General features: G+C 42.0%; 1 protein-coding gene across 7 annotated transcripts in view; it reads right to left on the reverse strand.

Annotated features, from left to right (window-relative positions):
* Positions 1 to 18150, reverse strand: part of neo1a (neogenin 1a) — a 186552-nt gene that overhangs the window by 21140 nt on the left and 147262 nt on the right. For 6 of the 7 annotated variants that reach the window (XM_028587047.1, XM_028586959.1, XM_028586876.1 and 3 more), the window contains exons 8-16: positions 14516 to 14750; positions 13257 to 13411; positions 10975 to 11123; positions 8920 to 9058; positions 7868 to 7917; positions 4585 to 4729; positions 2876 to 2986; positions 2516 to 2710; positions 1210 to 1305 (exon numbers count right to left, since the gene is read on the reverse strand). In XM_028587047.1, the coding sequence (XP_028442848.1) occupies positions 1210 to 1305; positions 2516 to 2710; positions 2876 to 2986; positions 4585 to 4729; positions 7868 to 7917; positions 8920 to 9058; positions 10975 to 11123; positions 13257 to 13411; positions 14516 to 14750 (1275 nt within the window). The remainder of the gene's footprint in view (positions 1 to 1209; positions 1306 to 2515; positions 2711 to 2875; positions 2987 to 4584; positions 4730 to 7867; positions 7918 to 8919; positions 9059 to 10974; positions 11124 to 13256; positions 13412 to 14515; positions 14751 to 18150) is intronic. The other variant, XM_028587139.1, reaches the window with a different exon arrangement.

The raw sequence follows: 18150 nt of genomic DNA on the forward strand, positions 1-18150 counted from the left end.
TGGGAGGCTGGATGACGGAGGAGGCAGGTGCAGCCCTCATTCTGGGACACTCCAGGGAGCAGAGGCTGTCTGTCTTCTGACACTGTCACGTAAATTGTGTGAACTCGGCTAACGTGCAGCCTAACTGGCAGTGTTTTCACACTATAAGATCAATTGTCAAGCATGCTGAATCAAGACTTAAGTTCTACTTCTAATTGTTAACAGGGTTGTGATCTGAGGCTTAAAGAAGTAGAGACTGTCGAGCTGCATTGTCCATATTGTTTGGTTGATGCAACAAAGTTGTTTTATTGTAATGAACACAGATGCGCAAAGTTAACATTGCAGACGACAGTGTACAGTCCGACTAATTGTGGCCATGATACTGTATGTATTGAGCTGGATATTTTACATTTGAAAAATAAACTTGTCGATGCTCTCTGGTAGATCCACTGTAATGGTTACTCTGTTTCTAAATTACTTAACTAAACTAACAACTTCAAACTGTATCTTTGGCATTTCTGTCAGCTGATAGTACTGCTAGTTTTTGTTACTTATTGACGGATACATGTATATACATACATTTTTTGGGCTCTACTACAAAGTATGCAAAAAATATATATTTAGACCCTGTAGGGTTCAATTGTCACCTATAATCTCAGAGCTAAATTTGAGGGTTTTGAACATTTGATTAAAAAGAGACTCAAGTATACTGGGAGCCATTAAGGAGAGATATAATTTGAGTAGTGAGACAACCCGATGATCCATTATGTCTTTGGTAATTTGGAGTGGAGAATCATTCCACCTGTTAATGATCTCAGGTTAGAGAGCCCGAAGATAAATGTCAGACTACAGCCATACAGTGTGAGTATATCCCATAATGCTGTATGTGGCTCAGGGACAGATGCATAGACTGTGTAAGTGAAGCCAAAACATCTCAACCCCCTCGCGGTTGGTTGGGTGGGTGAATGGCTTTGATACCGTGGCTCCACCGCCCGATCACTACTGTGCTCCAAAATAACAAGATGGCGGCCATATCCAAGATATGTTTGCTTCAGTTTTGTACAGTGGGAGGAAGTGGAGATGCGTCGTCCATTTTTATGGTCTATCATGTGGCTTCTGTTGTGTATGAGCAAAAGAGATTTAAGTTGCCACCATTTGCAGTGTATTAAAATGTAAGAGCTTGTGTGTCCAGGTAAGGAAGGAGTAGATTTAGATGTGTGTAGTTCATACCTGACTGTGGTCTGGTTATGGCACTCTCATACACAGGAATCCCCTCACCCACATTATTGTAGGCCTTCAGTGTGATCACATAGTGGGAGCTGGGGTCTGAGAGAGAGAGAGAGAGAGAGAGAGAGAGAGAGAGAGAGAGAGAGAGAGAGAGAGAGAGAGAGAGAGAGAGAGGTTTAAGACAGTGTGTGGCGAGAGAGACCGGAAGAGCGAGATAAGTTAGATATCACACCATCTAATCAAGCCAAAACTCTCAAGACTATCAACTGATAATTGTGATATTGGCCAGAATGAATACAATTTGAATACAATTATTCCTCTTGCTGTGATTGTAATGGCTTCAATTATGCATATTTAGATATTTTGCAACAATTCCTCCCCCAAATCTCTCCATTTCCTAAGATTATTTTGAACTCATGATCTATTTCTATACCCCTTCCCGAAGCTTTGATTGCTGTAGGATTATTGTTGGTGAGTAATAATAACCAACAACACATAATGACCTATCAAAACAACAAATACTTCTTATCAAATCGAACAAAATGTGTGTCTTGCTTTTCATCAGAGCGAAATCCATGCTTATTACTGTAAGGAGAACTATAAAAACAGTGATTTCTCGAGTTTTATCAAGAAATTCTGGTGGAGGGTGGGGGTGTGGCCTTAACCAACTGCCACTTTGCTCGTTTGAAAGCCATGATGTCTCTTTCTCATGGGTGGGCCAAATTCTCTGGGCGGGCAAAGCAGAGAAAGGGGAGGTAACCTTTCCCCTTATGACATCATAAAGGGAAGATTCCAGATCGGCCCATCTGAGCTTTCATTTTCTCAAAGGCAGAGCAGGATACCCAGGGCTCGGTTTACACCTATCGCCATTTCTAGCCACTGGGGGACCATAGGCAGGCTGGGGGAACGCATATTAATGTTAAAAAAACCCTCATAAAGTGACATTTTCATGCCATGGGACCTTTAAACATTTTTGATTATTGTGTCTCCATTAGGCCAATCTCTATAATTAGCGGCTCAGGCGTGTGGTGGAGAAGATCTCATTAATTCTGTAAATACTGAGGCACAGATGAATTGCTTCATTGTGTGTGTGTTTGTGTGTGTGTTTGTTTGCTCATTTATAATTAAAATGTCAAAGAACCAGTCAGTTATATTTTCAAGTAGGCCAATTACAGCAATGTTTTAAATGCTGGCAAAGATTCATTCGTCTCAAATCAACATCACAGTAAAAAACTAAAACAACACAAGCATTGCACTATTTTGACAAACATGTACCAATACAGGATGAACAACAGTGGTTTCTTCTTACTGAGCTTCTCTATAGTGTAGTAGCGCTGCTTGTAGTCCACTTTGATGGTCTGAGCATGGGGACTGCCGATGCCATAGCCGATGCTGTAACCGCGCACCACAATGTCCTGGTTGTCTGGCGGCGTCCAGCTCACCACGATGCTGTTGACCAGCGGCCGGACATGAAGAGAGCTGGGCTGGTCTGGCACACGGGATTCTGGCGAAAGAAATGCAGGACAAACTTACGTAGAGCTCTTCGATTCCAGAGAGACAATATGTTAATTAAATGCTGAAAAAGACAAAGGAGTAAAAAAGACTGGAAAAAGAAAACGCAAAATCTGATTCTGGCCTGGTATGAATTGAGTACAGCGGAGGTTTTTACCATCCAGGTCGCTCTCAAACGTCTCTGCTGTGGTCCACTCCGTGGCAGGTCCCGTGCCGTTCACAGTCATGGCCGACACCCGGAAGGAGTATTCTGTCCCACGCTCTAGACCTGGACAGACAACACAAGCCCGGTCAGATCCAAAGCACGGGTATTCCGACGGAGCTCTAATCTGAACTTCAAGCAGCAATCCAATTTCTTTCATTAAAACTTCACTCTATTTGTAAAAACCTGATTTTATTTTATAACTGAGTGGTGCTCTCTCCTTGGCTGGTCAATTGGGGTTTCGAGTTGCGGACACGATAAATATTTTGAAAGCACAAATATTTTAAACAGATGCCCGATACTTCTCTGCACAATTTAAGGAGAAAATCTATAAGCCTGTCTGGGAAAGGATAAAGTGAAGGTTTCTGTGGTGCAATTAACTTTCTTTTCCACTCAATATCATGGAAGTGATTGAGATTTATTTCTGTACCATTGATTAACTTGTTTTTGTGGGTAAAAATGGGACAAATTTATTTGCCTTTAAAAAGAAAAGTGTGTAATAGCAGCCAGCACAAAAAGTACAACACTAAGGCGCTAAAAAGAGTAGAAAACAAACTTTTGGAGTCTGGATTTTTGTTCATATTTTAAAGTCCCCTTCAGAAAGCGCCGTTTCACTGCTGGTTGCCGGCGTTGGTATTCACAACAGAGGGGGAACGCCTGCTGACAAAATGATGTGTTGCTGTATTAATTTGCTGTAAGAATTTTCATCATCGTCATATTGTCCCATTTACACGCTACAGGCTAATCCTGTAGTCTTTTCTCTCTATACACACTATTCTGGGCCACCCTTGGGGGTAGCTTCTGAGGACTGCCAAACTATCCGTGCCTGCAAGGCTACAACATCTCCTTCTAAACGCTTTTGAACCAACAAACACCGCCCCCCTCTGTTTCACCCCCCAGAAAGTTCTAAAAAAAAAAAAAAAAAAAAAAAAAATCATCTTTTAAGTGTATATTCTCTTTGATGCAGCACACAGCGTGAGGCCGGGCCACTTGAAAGTTTCTGAGACAACATCTAATATTAATCATTGCTGTGTGCGTCTCTGGTGATATTGTGCATATTTTGGTGGTAGCAGCAGGGTAACGTTCGGGTACAGTAAGACATGTAACTCCATCTCAAAGTATTATAAAATGCAGATGTTGACTAAATAAACAAACTTACAGCCAGACTGACACCAAACAACATATCAGACATGTCTTCAGTCTCAAGATCCAAGATTTTAAATACTGTAGCATGTCTGAATTAGCTAACAGTATCTAAGATACATACAGCAGAGATAAAACGGAGTCTGGTAGTATAAAGGTTTTGATGTAGGACCTATATAAAAGTTTTGGTGCTCCCTAAAAAAAACCCCCAAAAAAACAAGAGTTTTCTTCCTGGATCCACCATTTTAAAATGATGTTCAACAATTATATAGAAAGAGTTGGAGATCATCTATTGACCTGAATATAATACTGCTGTAGACAAGCTGTGCTATCGGTCAATGGCACAAATTACTCACAGTGATAGGAGTAGCAAAGTGAAATTTGACCACAAGAGTTGACTCGAGATGCTTTTAAAATGCATTTTAAAGCCAGGTGTGAACCGCTGTCCAGTCCATCTCTACACAAACTGGGTATAAAGTGTTTGGTTTAAAACTGAGAAACAACAAAAAAAACTGGAGTACCATCGATGAGCTTCAAAAGCTGGGTGCCTCCGGTGGTCTCGGCTGCTTCACTCCTCCGGGATCCTTTCCTGTATCTGATCTTGTAGCCGGTGATCTCCCCATTCTGGCCGTTAAGGGGCGGGGGCTGCCACCGAAGCATGATGCCCTAAGGAACGGAAAAAAATAAAATAAAGGTTGATGAAAAAAAAAAAAAAAAAAAACTACGTTTAGCACACGTGGGACCATCTGGTTTCGGGCCTGCGGCTGTAAAGGTGACCTGTTGGCTTAGCAGGTATCATCGCACCTTGGCATACGGTAGGCGTTTGTGTTCACGTAGCGCTGCAGGGTTTACGGACAGAAACACTGTCTCACCTGCCCCTCCCCCTCTCCTCCTGACAGTGGCGCAAATGGGAGGGCTCCACAAAAACAAACACCCCGTCTGAGCATGGGTGACGCAGTGCAGATTGACGCAATTAAGAAGAAATAAACAACTGAAGGAGGTGTCCTGATGAGTTTGGGGTGTGCATGTGGTCAGGTAAACCCTGCAGAGACTCTGTGGCACACGGCAGGCCCACGCTGCACTGTTGTGGGATTCCTGCATTTGAGTTTGTGTGTGTGTGTGTGTGTGTGTGTGTGTGTGTGTGTGTGTGTGTGTGTGTGTGTGTGTGTGTGTGTTTAAAGAGATAGGTGGGGGGTAGCCCAGCGTGGGAGAAGAGTTAATTAACGCCTTTCCACTGTGACACTGATTTACAAAAGCCTGAATACATGTAGAGGGCACACACACAAACGTTGCTCCCCAGCCAAGTCGAGGGAATTGCGCAAATTAAATTTGTGTTAAGTGTGTTCAACTATTCCATTTTTCATATTACACTATCGGTCCTAACTCGTTATTTCTCCCTTCCTCTCTCTATTCATGGAAACTTGTTTTAATTGACTTCTGGAAAACCACAGGGAAAAGGTGCCAAAAGGGGGAAAAAAAAGGTGTAAAATAAGATCACAAAAACATGATTTTCAGGTTGCCTTGCAGGTAGAAGATATGTGGTTCTGCTTGACAAGGCCCACAAGAGGAGACTGAATATTAAATGCATGTTAATTAGTTCCCCCCCCCCCAGTTCCATTTGGCTGGGCGTATCAAACAACTAATTGCATAAATGCTTTATATCTATAGACTTGTACCAGAATTATTGACTTAATGAGTGTTTACATTCAGAATTAAACAATGACAACAAAGACAAAATTTAGAGGACTAATTTCAATAATGGTTAGTAATGAAGGATGCCAGATGCTTGTTTCATAGCTTTAAATGGGGTTTTCTGGGTCTAATTGCTTGGGGAGGGACAGCTGGATGTACGCAATCCATTCAAAAAACAATTCCGCTACAATTCCTATCCTTTCCACAGAGCGTCTCCTCTTCATTTTACTCTTAACATTAGCATGAGAGTGCTTTCTCTCCGCAAATCTCAGCTGAGTAGCCCTCAGCATGGGTGGCCAGTTCTCACTCAAGCTGGCAGTGTGTGATAGGATTGACTACCAGTTTTTTTTTTCTTTTCTAGTTTTCTTTGACAGTTCTCTCTCACTCGGGTTCTGCATCGACCAGCAAAGGGCTATAAGTGCCGGCTGCTGCTTTAGTAGTCAACGCATGCACCCTGAGGTTTTCCCGTATCTTCTTCTCTTTGCTGTTCTCGGTTTTGCACTCGCGGTCTCACATGTCGTGAGGGACAAACATCTTTTTTTTCAAATTTAATCCATCACTTGGGTTGGAAGTATACAATAAACAGGCCTAGAGCTCTCCGTTTGAAGATCAAAATGGCTAAAAGGGACAGGCAGCGGAGGCCGGTTTCCTGTTTTAAAAAGGAGCCGGTTGTGAAGTGCCTGCAGCCACCTAAGCAGGCTTATCTAATCACGAGTGTCACGCAACAACTACAGTATGTTGTAATACGTCTGATATAACAATGACACTTAAAAAGAGTTTGAGACACCAGGAGTTGGGCCGTCTGGGCTGTAACAAATCTGATACAATCTAGATAAAAGACTTAAATCCGTTATAAATGTGTTTTATTTATTGTGTCTCTTAGAAAACATGCTAACCAACAGGGTGAAATGGCTGTTGCCAGGGTAGCTTTGAATACAGCATCCCAATCAGCATTGATTTGTCAATGTATAGGTCAAAAGACACCTAGGCATCTAGGTTAACTGGGCTTATTTAGTTCAAATGTGAACATTCTGAGTAGAGATGCACCGATAGACCGGCCGGTGACCAGAATTGGCCGGTTTTCACGTGCTCGGCCATGACCGGCGACCGGCAGGTCAGTCTGACATATGCCGATTTCATGCCGGTCAACGCTACAATTAACTGACAACATAAGTTATACGAGTTACAGTTCTCAAGGACGCACACACACACACGGACGCGATGGCACAGTCTTATTCGTCGTATTTTCGCACATGTAGGGAACCTCGTGAATTAACCTGCAACATGTCAGCTGTTTGGAAATTCTTCAGCGTGTGTGCAGAAGGTAACACGTTTGAAATATGCAACACCTGCTAGGAAAAAGTAGGGCGTGGAGGGACGACACCAAAAACCAAAATCACATTTTTTTAGTTGGATATCAGATGTGAAAAGAAGGAAATGGTTCTAACATTGCACTTTAGATGTGTGTGAATTTCCCACAACAGGAGTAATTTATATAGTTCTATTTTATAGTGATCCATTATCTGTTAAAGAAAAGATAGACTGTGTGTAAAGTGGTTAGAAAAAATGAAATCGGAATCGGCCTAGAAAGTTATAATCGGTGCATCTCTAATTCTGAGCGTCTAAGTATTATTTTTATCGCGTCTACATCTCCCAGGCTAATATTGTTCCGTAGCCATTTGAATTTGAGCCGCAGGCTTGTTTGCCAGTTACTGTACAGACAGAGAGTGATACAGAGCATGAAACCCTCTGACAGGCGAGTCTCCCGCCGATGGGAGGATCGATGAGGGTTCACACAGCCTCTTAACCAGCTGGGCCTAAAGGCGTCTGACACAGCTAATCACACAGAGAAACAACGGTGTTCTGGCCTGCAGGCTATGTGCCGTATTTGTTCAACTGTTTGTGTGTGCAAAGAGGGTTTGTGGATTTGGTGAAGCGGCTACATACGCTGTGGACCAGACAGTCAAGCTGCAAGCAGTTCAGGTGCATTTCTCATTTCTATGTTGCATCCGAGGGAGTGCGTGCAACAACCGTCAAAGCTTTTCATTCCTTAAAAAACAAAAAAACAAAAACAAACTCTAGACCAGTTACAGGTCCTGCAAACGGTCTTACCTTTGAGTTCTGAACCTCCAGAGTGAGGTTTTGAGGAGCAGCACTTGGTACTGTAAAACAAAACAAAAGAACTTCAAGAACTTCAGTGTGAAACAAAACTGAACACAGAAATTAGACAATCAAATAAATCCATTCGTTGATTTACAGAAAAGTAATTGACAACTATTTTTTAAAAGGGATTTTTCAAGTAAAAATGCCGGCAATCCCCTTGTACCATAGCCTGGGAAAACCCTGACGAACTTCCGGCAAATTTGAGATTTGCTCTGCAAGTCCGTCTTGCCAAGAGCCCATTCAAGCCCATTTCCAATTTCTGCCCAACTCGATGCATTTACACCAATCACAACCGTTGAGGAGGGCTTTACAAGATGACGATAGCGCAGCGACGGCGAGCAACTTTTTGTTTACATTCAACATGGTGGCTACCGAAGCGCAGCAACCCATTGATGCTGCTAGTCGCTGCTACGTCACCCGGATCGTTGGTCTGATTGGTTGGAAGGAATATCCAATTGCGCCCAGAGGCATTTGAGCGGCATCCGTTGGTGACGCCCCTTTTGGAAATGAGCTGCGAATTAACCTTCCCCAGACCCACTCTCAGTTACAACTGACAAGGGTCTGGTGTCAACCAGGCTACTAGTACCAGCTTCTAAATTGTGAATATATGCTTTTCTCTGCATTATGTGATAGTAAACTGAATAATTAAGGTTTGGGTGTGTTAGTCTAAAAAAAAAAAAAAAAAAAAAAAAAAAAACAGGCAACTTGATATCATCACCTTGGGCTCTGGGAAATTGTGATTTTTCACATTTCTGACATGTTAGAGACAAAAGATGAATCGATTGATGGAGAACATTATTCCCATGTTAATCACAAATAAAACAACTGTTAATCAACAGCAAAGTAAAAGTTAGTCAGTATGAGTAAAATGGCTCTTGCTGGATCTACATTGACAACGTACTGTAGACTATTTAACATCCATCCATCACACAGGTATATTGATGTTCAAGTAAATTGGGGAATGTTAAACCAAAAGATATTCTCTTCATCGACCAACTGACCGTCAGACAACGTGCGAACGACGACGTCGTCGGTGGAGACGCCTGGGCCGTGCTTGTTGTTGGCCACCACGCGGAAACTGTACTCCGTGTTCTTCTTCAGCCCGGTCATGGTGTGGGACTGACTATCTACGTCAACGTCCTGGAAGAGAGGGAGAGGAGAACGTTACTTTAAAATCTAAAAACAGAGTTGTGCGACTACAAACACAAACGTCTTCAAATCAGACATTTTAAGATTTTAAGACACAACTAAAGTATACCTTCATAGGTGAATGTGCTCGCTGGCAATTTAAAATGCTCATATTATGCTTTTTGGATTTCTCCCTTTCCTTTATTGTGTTATATATCTTTTTTGTGCATGTTATAGGTTTACAAAGTGAAAAAGCCCAAAGTCCCCCCCCCTAAAAGGACTTACCGTCTCCAACAGAAAACACTGTTCACAAACTGCTCCAAACAGCTCTGTTGTAGTTGCATAATATGAGCACTTTAATATGTGACGACAAGATGAGAATTTTAGTTTTAATGAAAGTTTAAATAAAAAAGGAAAAATTTTAGTTTTATTCTTAAAAAGGTTACCTGAAGAAAATAGACAAAACATACATTGATTTGAGTATTTCCCTACTGACATTTTGTAATTTTAGCATTCAGGGTTGATAATGGCACAAACGCATGTAAATGAGACTCAAATATGGCAAAGCTACAAAATGTGATTTCATCATTCAATCGCACTAACGTTGTTTGTAATTCTGTGTAAAAATGTCATCTTCCATTGAAAAGCAAATCATGCTGCCTGTGATCACGACTTTTTGCTTTACAAATTGGGCACGCTGGCACATACCCAATTACTTCAAGCCAATTTGCATTCAGCTCTCTGCCTGTGACATTTTGAGTAAAATGTGGGGACTTCGTGGAAATGTAATCTTGCCTCCAGAGCGGTCCAATCACAACCTCTGAACTCGGGGCGGAAGATCGCCTGTGACCACATAAACCTCGAAAATGCATCATAGGTTGTGCCTGACTTCCCCGTCCTTAAATATTTCATGTCCTTTCAGCACTGCGTCTTTCTGACTTCATCTCTGCCCTGTCCCTTTCCTTCACCTCCTTCTTTCTTTTCATCCCTCTCTTCATCTCTTGCCTTTTTCACCTCATCTCTGGCTCTCTTCTCCAGGGAGCTGAGGCATCATTACTCAGTGTGCTGGCCGACGTTTCATCCATTATCATATTAAAGGCTTTTTAATGCCTCACTGGCTTGCACACTGCTACTGCTGCGGCGGACTCAATATCTAACCAGCTGAATTCCACTCTTGTGACAGAGTTAGACCTGCAGGGAACAACTTGGTGAATCATATTGGCTTTCTTTTTGGACAAAACGTGTTTTTGTGCAAGATGCATAATAAAGAGCGTGGCCAAAAAGCAGTACAAAGAGTCTTTTGGCAAATGATTAGGAACTCCTTAGCTCATCACAACTTATATTAGGCTACGAGGTCATATTCTTTTATCTAATGAACCCTGCAAAATCAAGTGTAAGATACATACAGTAGTAAAGTAGTAAAAAGTCTGAGTGTGTGAGTAGTGAGACATAAACTGTATGTTTCTGTCCAACTTTTAATAATATGTTTAATAGTATGTATGTGTATTCATAAAGATGAAGGCAAAACACACAAGGAAACACCGCAATGTTTGGCTGAGTCAGTATCATCGTTTTCATCTCTACTCAAGAAAATGTATGTTATTCTGAAAGCATATCCAGATTTCACTCGATTTTTCTGGTTTATTTAATTTTTGGGTAATTTATTTATTCTATTTTCAATCTATCTTAAAGTCTTTCTAAGTCAAGCTTCTTTATTATTTGGTTTCTGAATCTGTAGTTCTGTGTGAAGCACTTTATAACTTCATTTTGAAATTTTATCTACTATAAAATTAAAAAGTAAAAAATTAAAACTTTCATTCTGGAGCAACTGTCACCAAAACGTGTGTATGTAGAGAGATGTATTTAGATACCTGAAAACCTTTCTGCTATCATAAACTACAGCTGAGTGAGTGAGGACCACATCCTACCTGTTCGTTGCCAAAGCTTTTGTCTGTGTAGTACAACTTGTAGGTGAGCATGTCTCCGTTGCCAGTGAGGGGCTTGTCCCAGCTGAGAGAGACAGAGGTCGGAGTGTTGGACACCGCCTGCAGGTTAGGAGCAGGACCGGGCACTTGGACTGAAGCAGGAGAGCAGAAATTAGAAAAAAAAAAGATCAAACCTCACCATTTTGTTTTGTTTCATCTTGAGCCCTCTCCATTTTTGATGCTACATCTGGAAGACAGGAACTCAATTTAGCAATGTCCAGTGATTGCCAAAAAAAAAAAAAAAAAAAACACATTTCTTGGCTACTTCAGAGCCACATTTCTCCGCCCCCCCCCCCGTGTTAGCAAGAGCTTAGATTAGAGATGGCTCAGTCCCCTCTGGACTGGGCTGCCAGCCATATTTGCTTGTTATTCCCACGACTAACAAACTGAAGGTGTGCCTCAACAAAAACATCAATGTGCATCTTGCCTCATGCTTCTATTCAGTGTGGCAGACAGTGTATCTTATTGCGTGTGGTTATACAACATAGGAGCCAGGATTAGACAGAGAGAGTGTATTATAATGTGTCAGCTCTAGTTTTTGTAAGAAGAACAGAGATGAGGGCAGAAATGTCAATCTTCAGTGTTTGGCAATGTGGTATACTATCTTAAAATAAATGCTACACAATTATTGGTCTACCTTTAAACTTGGCACTGTGTTCATTTCATAGTGAAGATTAAATCCTTTAAGCTTTACGCAAGATCTGACATTACTTTACATCCCTTGAGAATAGGGGACTGTGGATAAGCAGGGCTACTATTTCTACATTGTTCACCTGATGCGAATGTAAACACGCTTAAATTAAAGCTGACAGTCAGCACTTACTAACATCTAAGTAAATATTTAATTTCATATCCAGTGTGCTGGAAGACAGAGCTAACATTACAAAATATGTATGACTGCCCTAATAAGTTGTGACTGCACTGTATACAGCATTTGTCAGTAAGTATATGGACAGTGACGTTTCTTGTTGTGCCTGTACTGTGGCATATTGGATTTAAAATGAAACAATATATATATATATATGTATGCTTTAGCTGCAGGTGTTCCTGACAAAAGAGAGAAACTCCTATTTTCCAGAGGTTTGAGTGTGTGTGTGTGTGCCTGCGTGCGTGTACAGGTGTATCAACCCAGTCTCTGAGGAGAGGTAATACGGTGCAGCGCTGCGTGCACATGCCTGGCACTCAGAGGCAGGTCAAAAGTTTAAGCTCCAATTCGTAGCATGTTCTGCCACTAAAAGTGCACACACACACGACAGAGATATACTGCACAGTTACAGGCCGGCCCCGCTGCTGTCCCCACGGGCGGCTAGGCGCCTGCTGGCAGGCATTGATGTGTAGTGTGCGTATTTGTGTGTGTGTGTTAATCCGTCCGCCCTCCAACCAAGGACACAGGTAGAGAAACTGAGGCTGACCTACAAAGGGACAGTGACTGAGCTGTAGCTGAGCCAGGAGGTGAGGCACATCCACCCGGACATTGTGCTGGGAAATCCCCATCACAGCACTTTCAAATGTAGGTGAAACTGAGTGATTTGGAGCAGCAGCCATAGGGAAGCTAACCCACTCAAACACAAAGAAAAAAACAAAGAAGTAGAGAACCACATCCCCTCTCCCCCCACTTATTCGTACGTGTGCTCCGCTCAAAACATCCTAACGAGCGTCTGTACAGAATCCCTGTGCAGACTAGACGAGGGTAATGCTTCAGAAAAAACCTGGGATACCAATTTCAGACATTCACTACTCAGGTAGATATAGCTTAAAGCAACACACACACACACACACACACACACACACACACACACACACACACACACACAGATTATAGTAAATGCTGGGGCATAAACAAGAAGACGCTTATAAGAAGAAAACGCTGCATTTCTCTGGTCTGCTGTTGGGTGGTCTGCCTTAACGCACAGCACCAAACAGCCTCGTCTATGTGTGTGTGTGTGTGTGTGTGTGTGTGTGTGTGTGTGTGTGTGTGTGTGTGTGTGTGTGTGTGTGTGTGTGTGTGTGTGTGTGGTGTCTCTGTTTGAAGTGAGCGTATGCAAGTGAATATTTGTTTGTGGAAATGTTTATTTGCACATTTGTGTGCTCCTTTTGAGTGCATCCTGTTCGCATCAGTGTGCCAGTGTGAGCATGTTTCCAACAGTTCACCTTTATGTTTATGTGTCCTATTTACTGAGCACAAATGAATGAATGTTTGTGTGCGTTTGTGTGTGCGTCTTTACCTTCTGCCTGGGTGGCCACTTTGAGCGCCGCAGAGCTCTCTCCCTGGCCGTTGCGGTTGTGGGCCACAACCCTGAAGCGATATTTGGTGTCTGGCATGAGGTTCTGGATGGTGACCTGCATCTCCCCTGGACGGCTGGTATTCACTACTCGCTCCCTGATGGGAACACACAGACACACACGCAGCAGCAGAACATTTTAATAACTCTAATGTCTTTTATTAAAAAACATGTTACATATTATACGTGAGAACATAATTGAAAGGTTTAGTGTACTACAAAAAGTGTTGGGTACTTGATTGTATTCATATTGCCTGGTACACACTATACAGTTATATATGATTGTGTATTGTAAACTACTTGTAACATCTTGGTAATAGACATAAATGTGCGTATTTGCTGCTTTATGCAAGGCACGTTTTATTTCATTATTGATTCATCTTTTAATTTATTTTTTCAATTAACAGGTCAAATCATTTATTCTGTGAAATGTCATGACATCGTGTAAACGCCACTCAAATCTTCCCAGAGATCGAGTTGACATCTTGCTTGATTTGTCAAAGCAGCGGATCAAAACTCAGACATTCAATCAACAATGATATAAACCTCAGAAAGCAGCAATTCCTCACATTCGGGAAGCTGGAAACAGTTAATGGTTGATGAAATGACTCAAATTACTAGTTTTTTGTCCATAAACTAATCAATTAATAAAGTAATTGGCTAATGATAAGCATATTAGCACTCATCTGTCTATGGTAGAAACAGCATAGTTAGTTTTAGGCAAAATAGCACATCTACAACCACACTAGTTTTATGTAAATAGTACTCTACGCTCCATGCATTTGCACATATAGTAACGCATGCATCTGCATCTCAAGCTCTGGCACAGAGTGAAACAGTTTTTATGTATTAAGCCACTTCTGAAAATGCCTTACAGCTTATTTTACAGGAAAACATCAAAAGAAGCCAAAGCGATAAAGAGAAATTGTGAGAAAATAAAATCCTCTACACGTGAAGCTGGGGGAAATTATCGCAGAGCCACTTAAAAAAAAAGTGGTTTTGTGTTTTGTTTATACTTACGATGTTAAAAGATAATCCTTTGAGGAAGTAGATTTGTTTTAAATTAATTACCACTTACTGCTTTTCAGAGTGGGCTGAGACTCCTTCACGAGAATGTATGTTTATTAGTGCCCTGCTGAGTCCAGCAGTAATGCGTGTATTAGTACTCTCCTGGCAGTACTACAGTTTAGTGCATGTACTACCTGCTGGTGCCCTCTTGGCTGTAGAAAACGGAGTAGGTTATGTCGTCTCCGTGGGGTTCGGCTGGCGGGCGCCAGGTCAGCTTGATGAAGCGGGTGGAGACCAACGAAGCTACAACGTCTCGGGGGGCAGAGGGGGAGGGCCCTGCTGGACTGGCTACGCCTCCGGAGCCTGGCGTTACATGGTCAGTAGTGTTAGGAGTCAGTGAGGGGGGAGGGAAAGAGGGCAGGGCTACATCTTTGGGTTGGGAGGAAGGAGGGAGGGAGGGAGGGAGGGAAGGATGGCAAGTTGGGTGCAGCGAGACAGGGAGGGGCAGGAGACAGCAGCAGCGTGGGAGGGGAGGAGAGAAATATCACGCAGAGGTGTCCGACAGGTACAGGTCGAGGAAAGGAGTTGAAATGGAAATGACAGTGAAACGGGAAGGAAGGTAGGAAACAAAAAAAAAAGAAGAAAAAACAAAATAACAACCACATAACAAAAAAAAGCCTTTTGGCGTGACAAGTAACCACAGAAATAAAACACTTCTACTATACTCACAAAGTTGACAAATAAAAACACAATACAAGGGGGACTACACATGCAGATCTACACACAGCTCTCTAATGTAAGGGTAGTGGGAGCAGAACATAGCATCATCATACATTTAAAATTTTCATAGACGGCCTTCCCGCCAATCATTTGTGATTTAAAATGATTGGGTAGCATTTTTGTGACATGTCAAACAGAGGTGGACTTTGTTTTGACGGTGGACCAAGCCACCTTCTAGCCCCTCAAATGCACACAAGGAAAGCGTCTATGTTTTCAGGGAATTAAACCGTTTTTATTTCAGACACCGTGAAACAACTAAAGACTAACCCAACCCCTGAAAAGGTTTATTCTGAAGTCTAGATTCTCTCAACTAACACACTTTTAAACACTTTTGCTGTCACATTCCACAGCTTAGCCACAGAAATGTTGGGTGATTTCATTTGGTGGTTATTTTTGAAGTTTTATTTTTTTTTTTTGGAGGAACGATCTGCGGTCGGACTCAGCGTGATCTGCTTTCCATTTGCCTGGCAAGTGGGCGAAACGAAACCATACGGAAAGAATGTCAAGTCTGTATGACATTTCCATTTGTTTACAGGTCAAGGAACTTGACTTGAGGGCAAAACTAAAATACGGAAAAGGAGCAAGGAAAGTGGGGTGTACAAATGGTGTATTATTACCAGAGAAATTGTTTGGAAATACAAAGCGGCTGTTGGAACCTTTGTCTGTCACGGCATGTGGACTTACCACTAACCCGGCTGTCAGTATTTGTTTTTGCATTTCAAATTCCCAGAGTTCACGGACTTTTGGGATTGGAGAGATATGAAGGATTTGCTGCCATTTGGTCCACATACATTCTTCCACTCTCACACACACATGCTGGAATTCACCTTTAGATTTATGTGTCTTGTTTACTAAGCACATATAAATGAACATTTGTGTGTGTGTGTGTGTGTGTGTGTGTGTGTGTGTGTGTGTGTGTGTGTGTGTGTGTGTGTGTGTGTGTGCGTGTGTGTACACCAAAAACACTTTTTGTGTTGTGTTAGCTTTGTACCTCAGCACCTTGAATTTGAAATGAAACAATGATTTATGAGGTTAAAGTGCTGACTATACTCCGTCATCTCAGGTTATTTGACAACAAACCTAAAACTAAAAAAATAAATCAATTCATCATAAGGTTGGTTGCAAAAGTCGACGTCTGGCTGGTGCTACAACTGAGAGATGGAGCAGACACATCTTTACTTCTCGCTTATTTCAGGGGATTTTTGCCTTCAGTCTGGTCGTAAGCGAGTAAGACTCAGATGGATTGAGTGACTGGTATGCCCACTCAAGATCACTCCACTGGTTGCTCCTAAAACACACACCTGTTACCTTGTCTGTACGTTTAGGGAAATAATATTGGGGGACTAATGTACACATAGGGCTGGAACTCCTACACTATACCTAATATGGATGACAACAACCTCAAACAACCTAAAAGCTGGAAGTCAACACTAACCTCAAAGCCACCGTTTCATTTCAAATCCAGTTGGCTGGAATGGAGCGAAAAACAAAAGAAAACATCATTGTCCTAATACTCTCTGAGTGCAGTGTAAATTACCAGATGCTGTACAATTATCCTCATTTATAATCTCTCTCTCTCTCTCTCTCTCACACACACAGGTTTGTAGCCCTATCTTTGTGGGGACACGTCATTGACATAATGCATTCCCGAGCCCCTTACCCTAACCTTAACTATCACATCTAAATGCCTAACCTTAACCCTTACCCTAACCCTAACCTAATTCTAACCCTACTCCTAAAACCAAGTCTTAACCCTCAAACAGTCCTTTAAACTTGTGGGGTCCAGCATTTTGGCCCCACAAAGCTATCGGGACCCCACAAGTATAGTGGACTCCCAGTTTTTGGACCCTACAAATATAGTTAAACACACACACACACACACACACACACACACACACACACACACACACACACACACCTACATAACCATAAAAGGCACACAGGATGAACAAAAGCTTGAAGACTGTTTGTTGATGAGGAAACACTTCCTGCATTACTAAAATGTGACCACAGAGGAGAACACAATCCAAGGACCATACATAGTGGATTATATGTAGTGAGAATACACAGCAAATACTGTCACAAATTAGTATTAGAGAAAACCTTCCACTCAGAACAATCAGCTTGTTGACTGAGACAGAAGAATAAGGCATGACGAAAAGTGGAGCCAAGCTCTTGGACATGTACTGTATGTAGACATATTTAGAAAGAGAAAGTTCACTTTGGCTTTGTTGCTACGGGCGTACTGAACTGTTGTAGAGGAATCATTTTAAAGCAAACAGACAGAGCTTGAGTGCTGCTGTAGAGAGAAAGGTATCTCAGAGGCCAGAGAGGGAAACCGGTCACACTGCTTTAATTTGCTCAGTAAATTTGTCCAGTGTGGATCTCAGAACAAAAGGAACTGAGAAAAGAGGTTGGATGAGGCCAATGCAATGAGGAATACCACACTTCAGTGTCAGGTCAGACAAAGACATACAGTAAAGACGGCTGAGAAATGCATTGTGGGATAAGCAAAGGACCATTAGATGTAGTTCCCATCTTTATACACCTTGTCAGATGTAGATAATTGACATGCTGGGCAGTTTTCTGTGTCCTTCTGACAATCTGTCTTGTACATGCATGCCTAAAATTGTTACTGTAAGGAGGTGTCAGCCTCCCACTGCCACTGCCAAGTTCTATTCATAGCTGATTAATAGTACCATTAGTCTCTGTGCCAGAGGTAATGAATGGCTGGCATTAAGGCTTAACGAGGAAGGTTACTCTAGATCTGCATAATGAATCTGGGAAACCAATACGCACAACAGTCAAGACAAAGACATGCATAGCGACGCATTCATCTTAATATTCAATGGAAGCCAAAGACCTTTTTGAAATTAAAATAATTGGAGTAGCATTAAAGTTCTGATTAAAGCCTTAAACTTTTATCTCGTGCTGCTAACTTCATAATCCTTTGCTGTGCTCCCCAGTGAGTGTGGCTGTAAAGTTACGCCAAGGAGTTTTTTCATCATCTGGTCTGAGTACACAGATAAGAGAGCCTACCTCAGTGGCT

Source organism: Perca flavescens, chromosome 1 (assembly GCF_004354835.1).
Source record: "Perca flavescens isolate YP-PL-M2 chromosome 1, PFLA_1.0, whole genome shotgun sequence".
Taxonomy (NCBI): domain Eukaryota; kingdom Metazoa; phylum Chordata; class Actinopteri; order Perciformes; family Percidae; genus Perca; species Perca flavescens.